General features: G+C 50.7%; 1 protein-coding gene across 1 annotated transcript in view; it reads left to right on the forward strand.

Annotated features, from left to right (window-relative positions):
* Window positions 1-18,808, forward strand: part of LOC133418191 (glutamate receptor ionotropic, delta-1-like) — a 75,046-nt gene that overhangs the window by 20,228 nt on the left and 36,010 nt on the right. Inside the window, exon 3 of the mRNA XM_061706633.1 lies at window positions 16,988-17,272. Coding sequence (XP_061562617.1) covers window positions 16,988-17,272 — 285 coding nt within the window. The remainder of the gene's footprint in view (window positions 1-16,987; window positions 17,273-18,808) is intronic.

The raw sequence follows: 18,808 nt of genomic DNA on the forward strand, positions 1-18,808 counted from the left end.
AAATATTGTATTTGTATTGATTTACTTCAAAACATCGACAATGTCTGACAGAAATTTTCAAATGTAATTTAATTTCTGTGACTTGTTAACAACAAAATAGGAACGCAGTTAATGTTGATGATGATTCATTTTTTTGCGTGTGCACTTGACGTCGTCACACGTTGAAGAGTCCAATATTTATTATTTTTGGACTTGAATTTGGAGGTGACGGCACGGCGGTCGACCGGTTAGCACATCCGCCGCTCACAGTCGTGAGGACCGGGGTTCGATCCCCGGCCCCGCCTGCGTGGAGTTCTCCCGCATCCCACAAACGCGCACGCGAGGTTGATCGAAGACTGGAAATCCCCCGTAGGTGCGAATGGTCGTTCGTTTGTACGTGCCCTGCGAAATTTGTGACAAATTTGACATCGACCGGGATTCCGTACTATATTCCGTAACTTCGACCATCCGCTTCCGATAATCAGATAGTAGCGCCCAAACTTGCGTTGCCGTTTCTCTCCCTCGTAATTGACGTGACGAGATGAGATTCATTTCTTGGTTCCTTTCTTCTACAAATCCAAAGCGATACAACGTTGCCATCTACTGGCGTCTGTTCGTCATTGCGGTTCTGTAGTAGCTTGAATTTCACAGACGAGCTGCGCGAGACCTTCCTCCAAGCCCGCCCGCTAAAAATGAGCCGGACGTATATTTTCGTCTGCCGCGGTAAACGTTTGGATTCCAGCTGACGCATTTCAACGTCCGCAGCAGCGAATGTCGGCTAAGCGGGCGAATGGCGACGGCTGCGAAACGGCGGCGGAGCTCGCCGGCGTCGCGCCGACCTCAACTTTGCCGTTAAGCCTCTCCGCCTCGCCGCCGGCTCGGCTTTAATCGCGGTTTGTATGGATGGCGGTTGCCGGCGTCGCGGCCGTCTTATCGGAGGAGCGTCCCGTCGGCCAATCGGCTCGCGGCAACTCTTAATGGCCTTCGGAATCAATCGGCTGCCTTTTTCCTCATTTGAAATCCAATTACCGACTTGTGGGGGAGGGGCGTTGGCGATGGTGTGTGCGTGTGCCAGGAAATTTGCGTTGGCAGGCGCCATTTATTATTGTTCTTGTCTGCATCCGCAGATTGGCAAATCTCTGTCAACCACGCGCACACACGCCCCCACGGGCGCACACACATAGACAACAATAAGCAGTCGCACTTCATTTAAACACAAGCAGCGTCCCGTAACAATTTGGACTCTGTCGTTGCCAACCGCTGTCCCTCCTCCCAACGCGCACGCACGCGCGCACGCACGCACGCGCCCTGGCTGAGGTCAGTTTAGGTGTCAGTGAATGCGGATAATCTGGAAAGAAGGCAAATGGCCAGTGAACATTCGCACGCGCACACATACAGCCTGCATAGACGCGCGTACGTGCGTGTGTTATCAGCGGCCGGCCGGCCCCCCCCCCCCCCCCCCCCCCCCGGTTTCGACCCCCCCGAAGTCCTTTCAGCCTCTCCGCTTTCATATTTCGCCCTCACGACGAGACAAAAGCAGCAGAAGATGAAGAGCTCTTCTTCGCGCGACAGCCGACCGGAGGCCAAAACCACTTTGGCGCTCGTTCGTTTACTCGAGGGAGACGAGAGTCGGACGGACGGACGGACGGACGAGATCACGTTCGCGCGCTCGTGCGAACGTGATCTCTTTCATTGGGTCGGAAAGTAAAAGAAAGGACAAATGATGGACAATTGACTTTTGAAATACAGTGGCGCCTTGAGATACAAGTGACCCGTCTGAGATGTTTTTGGAGATACAAGCTGTCGTTCGGGCCGTTTTGATTGAAAAAACTTGTTTTGCTTTGACTTGCAAGCGCAAACTTGAGGACACCAGAGGGAGCAGCACAAGGAATTGAACTGAAGCATGAAATCCTGACGCTTCAATGTCACGGAAATGGTGCTCCTCCTTGTGTCGCGCGCGTCTTGGCCACCCGGGGGCAGTATAGCACAGATATACAAATAAATGAGGAGACGGCGGAGACGTCACAACTCTTCGGCAGTAATAGTAGTCGTTCAACGCAGGGTATAAGGAATATATGCCCGTACGTGTCGTTATATTATCTGTCTACGTGTGTTGCCCCGCTGTTTATGTGCTCAAAATCGGCCAAATAACTGTTTGTATCTTGAAAAGCTCAAGTCATTCTTATCTCGAGGCTCCGCTGTATTTTTGTAATTCTTGATTCTTGGACGGTTTTAGGAGGGGAAAAGAAAAAAAAAAAAAAAAAAAAAACAGCATGCCACCGATATGTAAAGACACAAAGACCCAAAACAATGCAGCGTCATACGTCTCTTAATCCGTTTTCTGAGCCGCTTCTCCTCACGCGGGTCGCGGGCGTGCCGGAGCCTATCCCGGCTGTCGTCGGGCAGGAGGCGCGGGGTACGCCCTGGACCGGTTGCCAGCCCATCGCAGGGCACACATAAACAAACAACCATTCGCACTCACTACGGGCAATTTTAGAGTCTTCAATGAACCTCGCACGCATGTTTTTGGGATGCGGGAGGAAAGCGGAGCGCCCGGAGAAAAGCCACGCAGGCACGGGGAGAACGTGCAACCTCCGCACAGGCGGGACCGGGGATCGAACCCCGGTCCTCAGAACTGGGAGGCCGACGCGCCGCCCTCTTAACTCTTATCGGGCATTGTTTTTTAAACTACGACTTCATGCCTGGGGGGGGGGGGGGGGGGGAACAAAAGTATCTGTCAATCATCATTCAGCTTATCTGAAGTCTAGAGAATAAAATGAAACTATTCCGAGCTTTTGGATTCGAGAGGGAAATGTTTAAAAAAGAAAAGAAGGCCAAAAATATTCCACCGGCTCTTCAAAATATTGACAAGTGCAGCGAGGCCACGTAAAAATAGAACGCAAGAAAAACACGCGGGAAGTCGAGAGATGATACAAAGACTTCAAAACACGGAAATGATATCCAAATATTGGATTTGTTACACACTCTACAATCTTCAAAGTATTTTAAAAAAGGTCAATCTGACAAATGTGTTTCGCAAATACTTTCAAAATTCCCCAAATATTAGGATCATAAAAGGCACAATCGATGGCCTTCTGCGCGCAGGGAAGATTTTGAGTATTCTCTCCTAATACGGATCAATTGCTCGACCGAATATTCACATTTTATTCTTCTGTGATGTTTAAATTCCGAAGCGCACCAAACGTGTTCTTCATATTATTCCCAGCAGCTTTTACAACACGCTACGCCTTCCACATTTCTCCACCGGTTCAAAACATGAAACTTTCCAAATATGGAAACAAATTCGGGATGGCGGTCACCGTTTTTCCATGCCCCCGAAATTCGTACTTCGCACGATTCCACACGGCGGCGTTCGTGCGGGAGCGCGAAAGAGAAGCGAGGCGTTTGCTTGGCGGCGTCCCGTCGCCCGCCGCTCAAAAACGAGTCGACGCTCAACTTTGACTCTGCTCGTCTCCGACGACGCAAATCACTGAAAAAGACGCTTTGCTGGCTTTGATCGGGTTTTTAAAAAAGATTTCGACGTGCGTGTGTGATTTGCAACGCGGGCGAGAAGAAGAAAGGCGACGGTTAAAAATAGCGCACGCACACAGTGACTTATTTAGCACCTCTTATGACTTGAAACCTTACTTTTAAATTTGTATACGTAGTGATGTTTTTTTCTGGTTGCAATGAGTCTCAAAGCTTGAACCTGTCCATCATCAACAACGCACGCACGCACACGTTGAGTTAGCGATGGGCGAGGGAAGGATAACGTCACCGCACAAACATCTGACACCAAGTCCTCCTGGCCAGTAGTTGGCGCTACGAGGCGCTTTGACACGTTGGCAAACGATCTGGCGCTTGACGACGAGAGAGAGGAAGAAAAAAAAGAACCATCTGTTGGTGCGTTCGTTGAAGTTTTGACGTGGCTTCGGTGGCCCTTCGAGGTCAAACGCTCGCCATCTTATCGGTGTGAAAGAAAAATGCGTCCACGTACTTCCTTTGTGCACCTTTTGACTTGAAAGCTGACTTTTTTTATTTGTATACGTAGTGACATTTGTCTGCGTACGATAAGCCTCAAAGCTTTGACCTGTCAATAATCGACAACACGCGCACGCTTTCTCACCTGCGTGTGCGTGCATGTCTAAATGAGGAGGGGGGATATGAAAGGGAATAACATCTTCGATGTGGATTCGACGCAGGCCAGCTTCACGAGGGAATTGTGCGCGCGCGCGCGCGTGATCCCGATTCAAATGTCAATCCGGCCGTTTCAGCACAATCACGATCTGCGCAAATCAATGAAAGCGAGATGAGACGCGCGCCGTCACGATGGCCGATCGTGTTAATTTGCCGTCAAAGAGAGGCTGGTAATACAACTACTACGACTACTAAAAGGTTACTGGTGAGCCAGTCATTCTACTAGTGTGCTAAATTGTCTTACGAGTGAGGAGAGGACAAAGTGTGTACTAGTACCTGGAGCTCAAGATGGATTCGAAAGAGATTTGATCAATGCTCAAGCAAATGGTCGTCCGCTAGGACTTCTACTACTACTACGACCACGCCGACTCTTTTTAGCATCACTACAATGAAGCGCAGTACGACCACCGCCGGAACTCCAACGAGCGCCGCCATCGCTACCGCCACCGCTGCTACGACTACCACAACTACCGCTGCACTACTGTCACTACTGCTACCACTTTTTTCTTCTACTACTTCTACTGTTGTTGTTTTTTTCCCCTTGTTTACGTAAAACAATGTTGTCAAAGCAATGGTTAGCATAACGTCCGGCGTCATCGGTGTGCTAATTAGCTCCAGGCTACGAGTTTGCTGAATATTGACGGAGGCGTTTAGCGGGCCCCCCCCCTCCCCGATTACACGCGCACACGCGACAACACGCACACGGGCTTTCGGTCGGCGCGCCGACGAAAGAGTCGATAATAAAAGTGCAGCCGTCGGCGATTAGCCTAAGTGGCCTAAATGGCGTTCGGAAAAGCGGACTCGCAAAGAGCGCCGGTCGTGACGAATAACCTTCCCGCGCGGACGGCTCCTCGCGTTCGGTGTCGGCGCAAACATCAGCTCGCGCCGAAACAAAAACCGTTGTTGAATGCAAACTTGCACCATTTTGAACAACGGTTGTCATGTAAACACCGACGATTCTAAAGTTAACAAACGATTCTGGAGTGGAATCATCGCTTATTTACAGATAAATGACTTTCCAGATATACGAACTGAGCATTGCATTAGCAGGACGTGTCCAAGGGCCGGCCCCCTCCCATCCCCACACGGAACTTCTTCGAGGTCCTTTTGTCACGTTCGCGAGATCGTTTGGCTTGAAAATGCTCGGAATGTCCTTTTTCAAGCTATTCTACTTGTCTCGTTCTTACACGCTTTTGTAATATAAAGCTCATTCAAATATGAACCTACATTGTTTTTCGTCCTTTGCCCTTTTTAGCTTGTTCCCTTTTTGACAAACTTTCACATCTTTATTGAAACGCTCACAATTTGCACTTTTTTTTTTTTTATTGGGACCAACTTTTTTAGCCCCTCGTCACACTGCGCATACACGTTTGTGTGCGTGTGCGTGTGACACTTTGCATTTCCGATTGTAATCTTTCTCACTGCGGCAGCGGGATGAGCAATAAAAATGAACTGATGAATACATAAATACTTAACAAGCGGCAAAGTTCATCCGTGCTTCTTGTTTGGATTCTTAACTGTAAAAACAAGAAAACACACACACACACACACACACACACACCCGGAAAACAACCGGCAACACAATTTGATGTTTAAGATTTTTGACAACACAAGATTAGGAGTCGAAGCTCCACTTGTTCTCAACACGTCGGACTGATATTTTATCTCCCTCACTGCAGTCCTTCAAGCGCTGTGTGTGTGTGTGTGTGCGCGCGTATGCGTGCGTGCGTGTGTGTGTGTGTGTATCAGTGCTGTGCATTTTGCAGATCTCGCCCCCCCCCCCCCCCAATGTCCTCCAACTCTTTGCCCTGTTGATGGCACTCATCCAGGCCGGCGTGTTTGAATGTGTGCGCACACGTGCATACGTGTGCGTGTGTCTCCGAGCGTGAGTGTGAATTTGTGTTTTGTGTTTAGCGTGTATGTGTGAGTGACCGTGCATAATTGTGTCTTTGTATCTCTGTCTTTGTTTGCGTGTGTCCGTGGGATTGTTTTGGTGTTTGCATGTGTCGCAATATGTATGTGTGTGTTTCTTTATTTACTTTGTATGTATGTGTGTGAGTGATGTTGTCTTGAGTGTGCATGATTTTGCGTGCGCGTGTTTGTATCTGTGTGTTGGTGTGTCTATGTGCTTGCGTGTGTGGATTTTGTGCGTGAGATTTTTTGGAACGCGTTTGTCTGAATGCGCATGTGATTGTGTGTCTTTGAGTCTGCGATTGTGTTTGTGTCCAAACATTTGTTTGTGTGTGTTTGTAAATTGTGTCTTTGTGTGAAATTATGTTTGGCTGTGCGATTTTCTTTGTGTGTCTCAGTTTGTATGTGTGCGCACTGTATTGTCTGCAAAGGGTTAAATGAAAGGTCATCAAAATGCTCTCGCCATCAATCACACGTGACGCCCAGGTGCATTGTGGGCCACCGTTGCGATGACGAGAGACGATGACAGGAATCGGCGGGGGGGTAAAAAGTGAGCGTGAGGGAGAAGTAAACAAGTTGTCGAGTGACAAAAGACGTTAGGCGGCTTAGAATCGATGCCTGCGGGACGCCGGCGCCCGCGATTCCCGTCGGCAGCAGCGTGAAATGTTGACCGAGGAATAAAATGCGTTTGTTCATTTACGTCGCCGTATGGAACAGTTGAATCTTGGATTGGATCCAAAAGTCCAAACATTCCCGAGCTTCCGACTGCGTGTTGACAAATCGGAAACATGAACTCATGAAAAAAACCAACGAAAAACAAACAAACCCAACACCGGTTTAAGCAAGCAGCAGGAAAGTCGCGAAACAGGGTCGCACGAAAAAGTCTCGAGGGCCAACGCCCGAAATTGAACAGGAAGTCGGCCATTTTGGTTCGAAGCGTCCATTTCGCGGGCAAATTCCAGAGCTCGTATTTGGCAAGCTGAAATGTGCGAACGAAGCCGATCGGCGGCGGTACAGCAAGGAGGCCGGCGCTTCCCAAATGCCGCGTCGAAAGGCGGTAAAACGGCACAGCGGTTCCGCGGTTGACGACGGATCCGACAAACGGCGTTTCCCGTTTGGGCAGTGGCGTCGGAATACGTTGTCACACGGCCCGAGAAGGCGCGCTCAGTTTGCGCCGTACTTGTGTGCCGCGGACAACATATGGAATGTTTTTTTGAGCCGAATATTTACGACGACTTTACGACTACGTTCGTGTAGATTAGTGACTACGGCGCGTTCCGACTTTTCGTAGGAGCGGAACGTCGTTTTTAAAGAACCTTTCAGGTGGGAAGCGCCTTTTATTTGGAAAATCACATTGAATGCCACGAGCGGCACTGCCTCTCCAAATATTGGAAGAATATACTTCATAAAAAAATAATATAAAACATAAAAACAGAACATAATTCGATAGAACGAAAGAGTTTTTGTCACGCTTGGCGTCACCTGAACGGCCATTGCGCTGCTCCTTCTGGTGCGCCCGCCTCGGCCACCCGCAGGCGGCACGGTACACGCGTACCCCTCCCGGAGCTTTTAAGTGTTCGTGCGGTCAGAGCTCACCGGAATGAACCGGCTGACCTCAGCGCGGCGGCTTAAGAGGCCGCCTCCGTTTATTGGCCATCGATCCGACTCCATTAGCGGGAGGAGGGGGGGGGGAGTAAAAACGAGAAATAACCGCGGCCCGTGAACTCATCACGTCAACCGCGATGCGATAGCGGGATTTTCCGCGTAGCCGGCCACACGGGAAACGAAATCGGCGCCGCGGTTCTTCTTATCGCCGTCCGGTGCCCGCCGCCGATTAGCCGAACGTCAGGCGGGAATCGAGCGGCCGAGAGAGAGAGAGATTTTGTATTTTTTTTTCACAGCCCTCGGGCCGATACCCCCCCCCCCGGTGAGATTAGGCCCGGTCAGCGGGTCAGAACCGGCATGTCGTGTTGCCGCTGATGTGGCGTTCGGGGGCAGCGGGTCGCGACACGTTGACGAGCAACAGCGAGGCGCTCACGTGTATGCGCACGCTCATCTCCGTAAATTACAATCTCGGAATTGAGTTCAGTCCGGTGAACTCCCGTTTGTCGTTCCAGACCGACCAGCGATAGGCCGAAAGCCACGACTGTATTTGGACGTAGTTTTACTCCTTTTACACGCTTTAAAGGAGGAAACGGAAAGAAAAACTCCAAATAAGAAGCAAGGTGTTTCGTTCTCACTCCCTATTTGAAGTCGATGGTAAAACCTCCAAAAACAGTCATTAAAACTTGCATAACAATAAGCCATAACAATAAGCCCGAATGTTCAACTCAACTGGAAAATTATGTCGAACAAAAGGCGGCCGCCTTCGTGCTAACATAAAATACGAAACACCATAGACGGGCTAACAGAAATGAGCACAGTTGTCGTACAGTTTTTGTCGTCGTTTTTGGGGAAGGCTGCAACGGATGAATGACGTTTGCATTCATCTCAACGGGGAAAGATGATTGGATTGTTTTCAGTTAAGAGTGTGGTCACGAACAAACGAGTCTTATCTCAAGTCAACGTCAAATAAGAGCGCGACACGGTCATTTGAATATTTGACGCAATATTTGTGGGGGTTTATGAGCTATAAGCCATCGTCGTCGTCGTTCCAGTTAAGACTTGAACTAGTTCGTGAATCTGTCGCGCGCACGACTTTCGCTTTTCGACGTGACGAAACGACGATGGCGTTCTCGACGTTTCCGTCGCCGGGCTCGAAGCCAAAGGTCGCCCCGAGGCGGGAGCGGCGCCGAGGTGAGCGTCTCTCGCCTTCCTCCCCCCCCGCGAGTATGAATAGAAGCGTCGCGGGCGTTTTGAAACGAGTCCGGTTCGGCGTGTTGAACGCACGAACGCACGCGCCCGTACGGCAGAGTGGTGGGCACACGTCAGGAAGTTTCCCGCCGTCGGGCCGCCGTGTTTGCGTTTTTTGGGCCTGTCACGCGTCTTGCGAGGGGCGAGGGGAGGTCTTACCCCCCCCCCCCCTCCTCCTCATTCTAATCTTCCTCCTCTTCTTCCTCTTCCTTATTCTTTTCCACCCACTCCTCTTTTTCCTCCCCTTCTCCACCACTTCGTCTTCCACTTCTCCTCCTTTTCCTCTTTCTCTCGCCACCTCCTGTTTTTCCTCCTCTGGTCTCCTCTTTTTCTTTTGGCGCCTTCTCTACCAGCTCCTCTTCCTCCTCTTCCTCTTTGCCCTCCTTCCCCTCCTCGTCTTTTCTGTTTGGTTTCAAGCGATGAACAAGAAGCCGGTGCTCCGTGTCGCTTCTCTAGTTTCAGCTGCCGGATGAGATGATCAATTCTGATATTACCTCTCGTATTTATTGAATTGACTCCGCTGACCATTTTCAGATAAATAGATGGCATTCATTCAGAAATAATAATACAAGCAAAACATTCCACGCTTAACCCAATGAGCACCACTGCCACCTAGAGGACTTGCGTGGAACAGAAAATAACTGCAACATTGTTTTGCCACCTTGAAACTGCTTCGTTGTACCTTCTGCCATCTCGTGGAAGTGCATTGAATTGTTCTGCCTGTCACCGCGCGTCGCTGGCATCGAAAGATGAATCGTGTCTCGATTATTATTTGATTTCGAGTCAAGACATCATCGTTTTTGGAACAGCTAATCCCAATTGGATAATTTGCCACAATGTGGTCGAGAATCGCAGCTTGACAAGATCAAATCATTCAAAAAACAAAAAAGAGGAGACTAAATGCTGGCAGCTCGTCGGTAGAGCGGCTCACGTGTTTGCACCGCAGTCGAGAGAATCTCGGTTCGACTCTTGGCTCAGTCCATCCTCCGTCTGTCTGTGCCCAGCCGTGAAGTGGCGACCCGCGTGGCATTTCCCATATGCGCCCCGCCATCGACGGCCCGCCGCAAACATTTTCGACGGCGCCAACGAGCGGCCCTCGGGTCCGGGGCTCGCTCCGATGTTTTTCATCGCCTGTAAACCATCGAAAACGGGCGCGCGGGTCGCCTCTCATCATCGTCGCGGTCAAGGAGGGCCTCTCGTCGGAGGCCAGCGCGGCGCGTAATGCGTTTAGCTCGTTGGCCGGAGTGCGTAGAAGGCCAATTTGGCTCGCGGCGGCGGCGTGGGTGATCGACCGGGTCGAGTGATGCGCCACAATGCGCCGGCGAGCTTCCAGCCGCCCGCGGCTGACAAATTGGCGGCACGAGGGGGTCGGCCTTTTGTTTACAAGCATTAGGGATCGGTCTCACGTCGATGTCGATTCTTCCATATGTGACCGATGCGATGCGATGCCTGCTTGGACTCTGCTTGCGGTTGAGGCGACGGTCGCGGTTCCATCAAATCGGAGGGCGACGCAGTCGGACAGGATCAAATTCCTGCGCCGTGACATCACCGTGCTCGTCGGATACAGAAAAGACGAAGGTTTTTCTTTCACAATCGACTGGCAGTTTTTTTTTTTTTTTTTAAACAACAACAATGGACTGGCACAATAATAAGTCCTTTGTTTAAGCAGGTAAGGCAATTGAGAGCGGTTTCTTGTTTACAATGTCGACCCGCGGACAACTTAGAGTTCAGCGTCGTTCCCGAGGACACTTAGACAGCGGACAGTCGGAGCCGGGTTTTGAACCGCTGACGGCGTTTATTTGTCACCTGGGGGCCAAATGAAAACCCGCAAAATGTGGCGAAAGCAAATGAACGCGCAGATTCACCGTTTTCATTTCGGACAGAAGGAATTGTTGGCGCTTTTTGGCCCGCTTGTCGGCACCCGTACACAAAAGCTCATAAGATCGTTGGCCGTAACGCACGCAGATAACGAGTGAGCGTTGATGCTTATTCACCTGCGTGGTGCACTTTTATATTGAAAGGTTAAAGTCCAAACGCTGGTTTCTGTATGGCAGCGTGCATGTAATCTATACGGATATATATCTCATCCAATATTTTGCCGGGTATTAACTAACGCTAAGGGGACGGTGTGAAAGTCGATGTTTTTCGCAAAGATCGTCGGTCACGTGCTCGAGAAGTCTTCTTTGAACAATCGTCATCTGCTTTCGCTGGCTGGTTGCGGCTCCTTTCTCGCGAGACCTTTCGATCATCGTTAAGCTTGGAAATCATTCGAACTCCAGCGGAGGAGGCCAAAGAAGGGAAGACGGCGACGAAGAAGATGTCATGACGATGGCGATGACGGCCTCCGGCGTCTGCCTGCTCGGAGACGCCGGCCGGCGAGTGTGACAACTTTGCGAAAGCCGCCGGCTAAAAATCCGTTCAGCTGCCCACGAAATATCACAAAAACAAAACTCATCACACATCTGAATCATCTTTTTTAGACCACGGCGGCACGGTGCCGTAGTGGTTGGCACATCCGCCTCGCGGTCAGATGAGGGTTAGAATTTCGGGTTGGACCAACTATGCGGGGAGCTGAGTGCCCCCCCCCCCCCCCCCCCCCCCCCACACACACACGTTCCCAAAACATGTTAGCTTGAACGAAGATGAAGAAATTGTCCTTCGGCGAGAATGTCTGGATGCGCGCAACCAGTCGAGTGCGTGACCTTCGCCCCAAGGTCAACTGGGATAGTTTCGAGTTGATCTGCGATCGTAACGAGGGGAAGTGCTGCAGGAAATCAATGGCTGGAATCTCGACCGCTCCCTCCCTGCCTGTGTGTGCGCGCGTGCATGCGCGTGTGTGTTTGTGCCGTTCCCTCCGCTGGGACTTCACCTGTTCGCCGCTTCACCGAAGCCCAAAATCCGCAACATTTGCCACTTTGCTCCACTTTATTTATAAAAAAAAAAAAAAAAAAAAAAAAAAGCGCAAGTGAGTCAGTCGACAAGAAGTCGGACCGTCGAAACACAAACCGGCCTCACAAGTCGTCGTCATTCAAAGTAGTCGCCACTTATTGATCGAACGACGCTGCGCTCGTATTGATCGGTGTCACTCAAACTGGATTCGAATTTTATTGGATCTTTGGCGGTGGCAGCATGGCGGACTAGTGGTCGGCACGGCCGCCTCGCAGTCAGAAGATCTGGGTCTAGAAAGTGTGTCCTTACTACGACACAAAGTCCTCTGAAAATAATCCCATCGACAACTTGTGATACAACGAAAAGTCATGTTGGAAAGATTTAGCTGCCACTCAAATAGTAAACATTTACACTGTACATTAACTACATCAATTCTTAACAATGAGTATGACTGTATCATAACTGCATTGGAGGAATTGGAATCGGAATCAGAATCAGAATCATCTTTATTTGTCAGGTCTGTCAAAAACACGCAAGGAATTTGTCTCCGATCGTTGCAGCCGCTCGAGGACGACAACCGCCAGCCATTTTCCGTAGCGCTTCCCCTCCCGACGGGTCGCGGCCGCGCCGGCGCCAATCCCGGCTAGGTTCGGGCGAGAAGCGGGGTACGCCCTGAATCGGTCGCCGGCCGATCCCAGGGCAGCATTCGCAGTCGCATTCACACGTACGGGCAATTTCGAGTCTCCAATCAACCGGGAACGCATGTTTTGGGGATGTGGGAGGAAAGCGGAGGAGCCGGAGAAAACCCACGCGGTCACGGGGAGAACACGTAAACTCCACGCACGTGAGGCCGGATTTGAACCCGCAACCTCACAGCTGTGAGGCAGACGTGCTCGGCGGTCGGCCACAGACCGCCATGTGACTTTTGAGACAATAAAAGGTTGCAAGTAATGTGGTAATGCCAATACCGTTTTTTTATTTTATTGACATTTTTTTGGACAATTGTACAAATGATGCAGAGTCCGCGAGCAATTTAGAGCGGTTTGAAATGACTGCAAGAGTAATTTGTGCAAATTGTGCTTTGCCATTTGTCACCAACTCCGATTGTGTGCGTGTGTGTATATATATATATATATATATATATATACGTATGTATGTATGTATGTATGTATGTGTGTATATGTGTGTATATATAAATGTGTATATATATATATATATATATATGTGTGTGCTTCTTACAGGGAGGATTTACCATAAAATCCAAAATCCCAAGCGTTGTACCATTAATCCAAGAAGCAAATGAAAACATTTGGCCTAATTGTAATAATAATAATAATTTTTAAAAGATGCATTTTAGAGTCAACGAGCGGCATTTCCATGTTGACAATGTTGCGAGTGATTTGGCGCATTTCTGCATGCGTCAGACTTTCTTGTTGTCGTCTTTATTTCCCCACGATAAAAACGATTTTTCATTTGCACGCACGCGCGCACAGTCCAACTGCTGCAGTGTGATGTCCTCTTCGACATATCAGAGCAGAAATATGATTTTACACCCGTCGGTCACGCCAGCTTAAATACAACACACTGCCCTTTGCTCGCGTGTCTCGGGCGAGTCCTCTCAGCAGAATCGTAATCCCGAAATGCCAACCGGAGAGTCGAAGGGAAGGCGTGGCCGCGGCGTAGGCGGAGGATGCTTGACGTCGGGGGGGAACGACGGCGACGGCCGTTAATGTCGGGGTGAAGCTTCCGTAGCTGTTGACGTCGGGGCGAGGCGGCCGACGGGGACGCTGACGCGCGGCCGTCCGGTTCCCGTCGTACGTCACGCGTGCGTGCGTGCGCTGGTACACGTGTGTCGCGTCACGCACAACCAAACGTAACGCACGACACTTTTCCTGAGCTCTCCAAATGTTTTCATTCCAGCTGTTCCGACTATTTTGACAGGATTTCGCACGCGTGTCACGTGTGCCTGCATGAACTCTGACCCGCCCGTGATTCCGTGCCGGCCGGCTTAGCCAATGACGAGATTGACGCGTGTGTGAACGTGTGTGCGTGCGTGTCGGAGACTGTATTTGACCTTAGTGGCGTGTGTGTTTGTGTACGTGTCTGTGTGAGACTATCTGATCTTGGCGGGTCGTGTGTGTTCGTCCGTTCACGTGTGCTTGTGTGTGTGTGTGTGTGGAGACTATTTTGCGTCCGTGTGTGTTTCTGCACGTGTGTGCGCGTGTGTGTGACAATATCTGACCTACACGGTCATGTGCGTGTTTGTTTGTGTCTATTTGTGTTTTTGAGACTGCATTCGACCTTAGCAGTCGGGTGCGTGTGTTTGTGTGTGCGCGTGCATGTGTGTTAGTTGTCCAGCGGTGATGATGGACAGCTGTGAGTCTCAAATACACACTTGCGATTGACCTCGCTCGTCACTGATCGGCCTTTGGTTAGCGTGCGCGCACACGCGCTACAAGGAGAACACGGATGGATTGTTTGTGTGTCAAAGAACACACATTGTGATTTGTTTCCACAAGGCTACCAGAACATTGAGCGGAGGAGGAAGCATTTGTTGTTGTTGTGCTGTTTGCTTTGTGACGACGCGTGTCCAGCTGTGTTTTGTTTCCTCACGCTTGTTGTTGTCGTCGTCGTCGTCCACATGCTGCCAGTGACTTTTTTAAAAAAGCTCTCATGGCTTCTTTTTCTTTTCAACACCTGCGGGTAAGCAAAACAAACACACCCTCCTCGTGTCACCGCGTCGGGTTTCATGGACGATCCATCGGCGGCGCTTTCTTCTTCTTCTTTCCCACCTGCGCGAGTGGCGTCATGTTTACTGTGCACTCCGTTCATGTGTTGTCACCGCGTGCGTGCGTGTGTGTGTGCACGCGCGCGCGCGTCTGTTTCCGGACGCCGTTCGAACCGTGACGTCGGCAGCAGACCGACGGAGGGAGGGATTTATTGCACCAAAGAGCCAATCGGCAGTCAGGATTTGAGAGGGCGTCCGCTTTGATTTTTCAGCTTCTTTTCAAACAATTTTTGACGCTCACAGAAAAAATGTGGACGCTTCGAAGCAGTCGGGAAGGCGACAAACACGTAACGCAGCTTTCAACTTGGGAATTTTATTGGGAAACTTGGTGGGAATTTGATAAATAAATTGAGCTGAGCATTCAGTTGAAAGTAGAGACAGACAGAGATGTTTCGTTTTTTTTTTTCAGGGCCGGTAACAATCATAACCGAGATTTGGAGCCAATATTCATTTGCGGTAAAAGGGAAAATATCAGTAAATACAAAAATCGATAAATATATAAGTACTTCCCTGAAGTTTGCCCAGTTTTAAATTGATCTCTTATTGGCCGTCTGATTAAAAAAATAAAAAAAGGCAGATACCAACATTCGGTGCCGACGCATTACGACATTAAAGCCAGTAGCCTAAAACGCTAATTATCAGCCGATACCGATCAAGTCGATCAGATCGGCGTAAAGTCTGTTTCGAATCGTTGAAATGAGCTGGATACTGTAATTTCGATTTCTATACTTGATATGATCTGCAATCTTTCAATTTTGGTACTTCAGCTGAGCTGGATTATTTCGCCCCCTGATTTGAATTTCCATATTCCACTTGATATGCTTTATTTCAATTTCCCTACATGACATTTGGATGATTTCAATCTCGGTATTTCAAGTGATCCAGATGATTTTCATTTCTGTACTCTACGTAATCTGTATTACTTTTCAATTCTGTACTTGAGTTAGCTGCGTAGAAGTTTCATACAGGCAGGCAATTTTTCCCGACGGGCTCTTCATATCCGACTCGGAAGCGGCCGAATCGGCACGCAGACGTGAGAGAATCCACGCTGGTGTATTTCCCGGCCGCCGCAGGTGGCAAACCTCCAAACGGCATCGGCGCGTCCGGACGTCGGCGGGTCAAAGGTCGCCATCGGCGTGTTCGTGTCTCGTTTCTCGTCTTTCCAACATGAACGCCTGACACGCGACAACGCACACGTCTCGCAGCATATTTTATTCAATACGGTGTTCTCGGCGCCGCGGGCGGGCGCACTCCGCATCGACTCGTTTGCGGGATGCCGCTCTCACGGGACCGCGCGCGGGGAGAACGTGCGCCAATTCTGAATCGTCGCTTGAGAAAATGAACATCGAGCCCTGAGAGGAGGAGAAGTTGAGAGAAAAAGGAGAAGAGATGATCAAAAATGGGATGAGGAGCAGAGGAAGAAGAAAGAATAGGAGGACGAGGAAGTGAAAAAAAAGCACAAGGGAGGAGGTCTCGGTGGAGGATAGGGAAAAAGGGGGGAAGAAAAGCAGGATGACAAGCAAAAAGCAAGAGTAGGAGAAGGAAGAAAAGAGAAGGAGGCTGAGGTGAAAGAAAAGGAGGAGGAAGAAAATGGCGAACAAGCTGGACGAGGGCGGAAGAAAAGGAGGAAGGGGTGGAGAGGAGCGCCGTGAACTCGAATATTGCCGCAGTCGGCGGCGCCTTCGTCACTTGGGAGCGAACGACGACATTTGAACCGGAATCGTCCGGAGCAACTGTGAAAGTGACGTTGAGCTAATAATCCCCGTCGGGAGGTCGAGGGCCACGCCGCGTGGACACCTTGAAACGTTCTGGCCAGAAGCGGCACGCGATCGGTCGGCACCGCGCGGGGCGGTCAAGGCGGGCGAGGTCAAAGTTCGGGAGCCGCTCGCAAGCGCGTCCCCGTTGACTTTGCGTGTCGTGCGGCGCCGCCGGGGTTTCCAATAAATGCCCGTCGGATGTCCAAAGACTGTGACCACGCGGAGCTTAATTCGTATTTTATTCAAATATTGATGACTGAAGAAAGTGAAAGGGGCCACGAGGGGGAGGTGCCCGAGCGACTCAGATTACGACATTTGACGGATGAGCTTCGAACGCGTCCGAGATCCCCGCAATCGTTCGCCGTCTTACATCAAGCGGAAACGGACTCGCTCTCAACTGCTCGTTGAAACCTTTTCTGGCTCGGTTCTTATATTGTCACAGGACACAATATTTTGTGGGTCTGAAAATCTGTCCAAATGCTCCGAAATGAACTCTGCTTTGAGAACAGCTGGCCGTTATCGAGTTAACACGGTCCGCGCAGTTCGTCGGGATTGCCGATGCGTGGAATGAACTTTTTGCAAGTGACCTCGCTGTCTCCGTGTTCCCGTCCAGCCTGCGAGCTGATGAACCAGGGCATCCTGGCGCTGGTCACGTCGACGGGCTGCGCCTCGGCGGGCGCGCTGCGGTCGCTGACGGACGCCATGCACATCCCGCACCTCTACGTCCAGAGGAACGGCGGCGGCGCGCCCAGGACCGCCTGCCGGCTCGACCCGAGACCCGGAGGGCGTGGCTACACGCTGGCGGCCAGGCCGCCCGTCCGCCTCGACGACGTCATGTCGACGCTGGTGGAGGAGTTGCGCTGGCAGAAGTTCATCGTCTTCTACGACGTCGAGTACGGTACGTGACGCGAACGCCTCGCTCGGATCGTGTCGATGTGCTCGGCGGACTTAGTCGGGCGGAACGCTGTGTCACGTTTACACAATCGGTAAAGTTCCAATTGTGTATTGTTGGAATGGTCAGTCAACTTAGTAAACTTCGGCAGTAATGTCCCGCATTAACGCGGTCAGCGGCATCGTCGCGGTGGCTTCGGCAGGAGAACTCAACAGCGCCCCCCCGTGACTGTTTGCCGTGTTCCCTCGCAGGCCACTGACTGATTCCCGCTGTTCAGTTTTCCCATTTGCAGCACAAAATCTTTGTTTGAGGAAAAAAACAAACAAATCTTAATGGAATCACATCGGACCTCGCGGATCTCGGCGGGGCATCGACGATGGAGCGCTCGGATGATTGCGCGGAGATCGAGGACGTAGCGACGCCGCTAGCTGGCTAGCTCGGCGGCATCCCGGTCCACCGGAACAACTAAAGTACACGCACACGCGCGCGCGCGCACGCACGCACGCACGCACACACACACACACACACAGCGCAAGGCTTGACTGAGCGTGACACTGCAGTTCAGAGAGGAAATTTCACACATGGACACGCTGCAATGCACTCTGGGAAAAAGGCCTTTCACCAGCTGTCAGTCACAACCCGGCATCGGCCCCGGGGACGGCATGGAAACACTGATGTGGCCTCGGGGGTCTGTGGAGGGCCGGCGGGGGTGAAGTTGGCGGGGCGGGGGGGTCACTCGCTGTCCACCGCGAGCACAAACGCTAGCGGCTGTGCATGTTATTGATTTTGTTTGTTTTGTTTTTTGTTTTTTTGCATTCGTATTTTCCGGGAAGTCTTTTAAAAGACGTCGTCACTGTGTCACATTGACGTGTTGGAAGAGTTTATCGCAATAACAATGTGACACCGTCAGTGTCGTTAGTTGGGAGTAACGATGTCACATTGACAAGGTCGCGAGCGTTAGCCGGGAGTAAAAATCTGTCACGCGGTCACGATCGGCAGGGTTACTCGTGAGTAATAATGTGACACGGTCAGTAGAGTTAGTTGTGAGCAACAATGTCAGCTTCTAGAATAAGTAGAGTCAGTCGGGAGTTACTATAGGTGATAGGGACAAGGTCGGGAGGGAGTAGCAATGTGTCAGTAGAGTTAGTTGGGAATTACTCGGGAGTACAACAGTCGGTTGTGAGCGTGTCATGTCGACACGGTCTCTTGTTAGTCGTGACTAACTGTGTGCGAGTTCCCGTTGTGGTTGTGGGAGATCTGCGTGTGTTGCGTAACAGCGCCACCTTGCCGCTGATCGTTCTGATCAACTGCTCCAAATATTTGGGTGACTTTTTTTAGCCACATCAACGCGTCAAACTTTTAGGAACTCTGCGCTGGATTAGGACATCAATGAGCGTCCACGCGCAGCGTAAAACGACATTCTGTCGACGAATGACTCGCTTGCTGTTGTTGATGTTGCCATGGTTACATTCCGCCGTTTTGTAATTCTCATTGAGCCTCTCGGACGTTGAGTTGAGTTGCCTTTGCTGCAAACTTGCAAGT

The sequence above is a fragment of the Phycodurus eques genome, chromosome 19 (genome assembly GCF_024500275.1).
Source record: "Phycodurus eques isolate BA_2022a chromosome 19, UOR_Pequ_1.1, whole genome shotgun sequence".
Taxonomy (NCBI): Eukaryota; Metazoa; Chordata; class Actinopteri; order Syngnathiformes; family Syngnathidae; genus Phycodurus; species Phycodurus eques.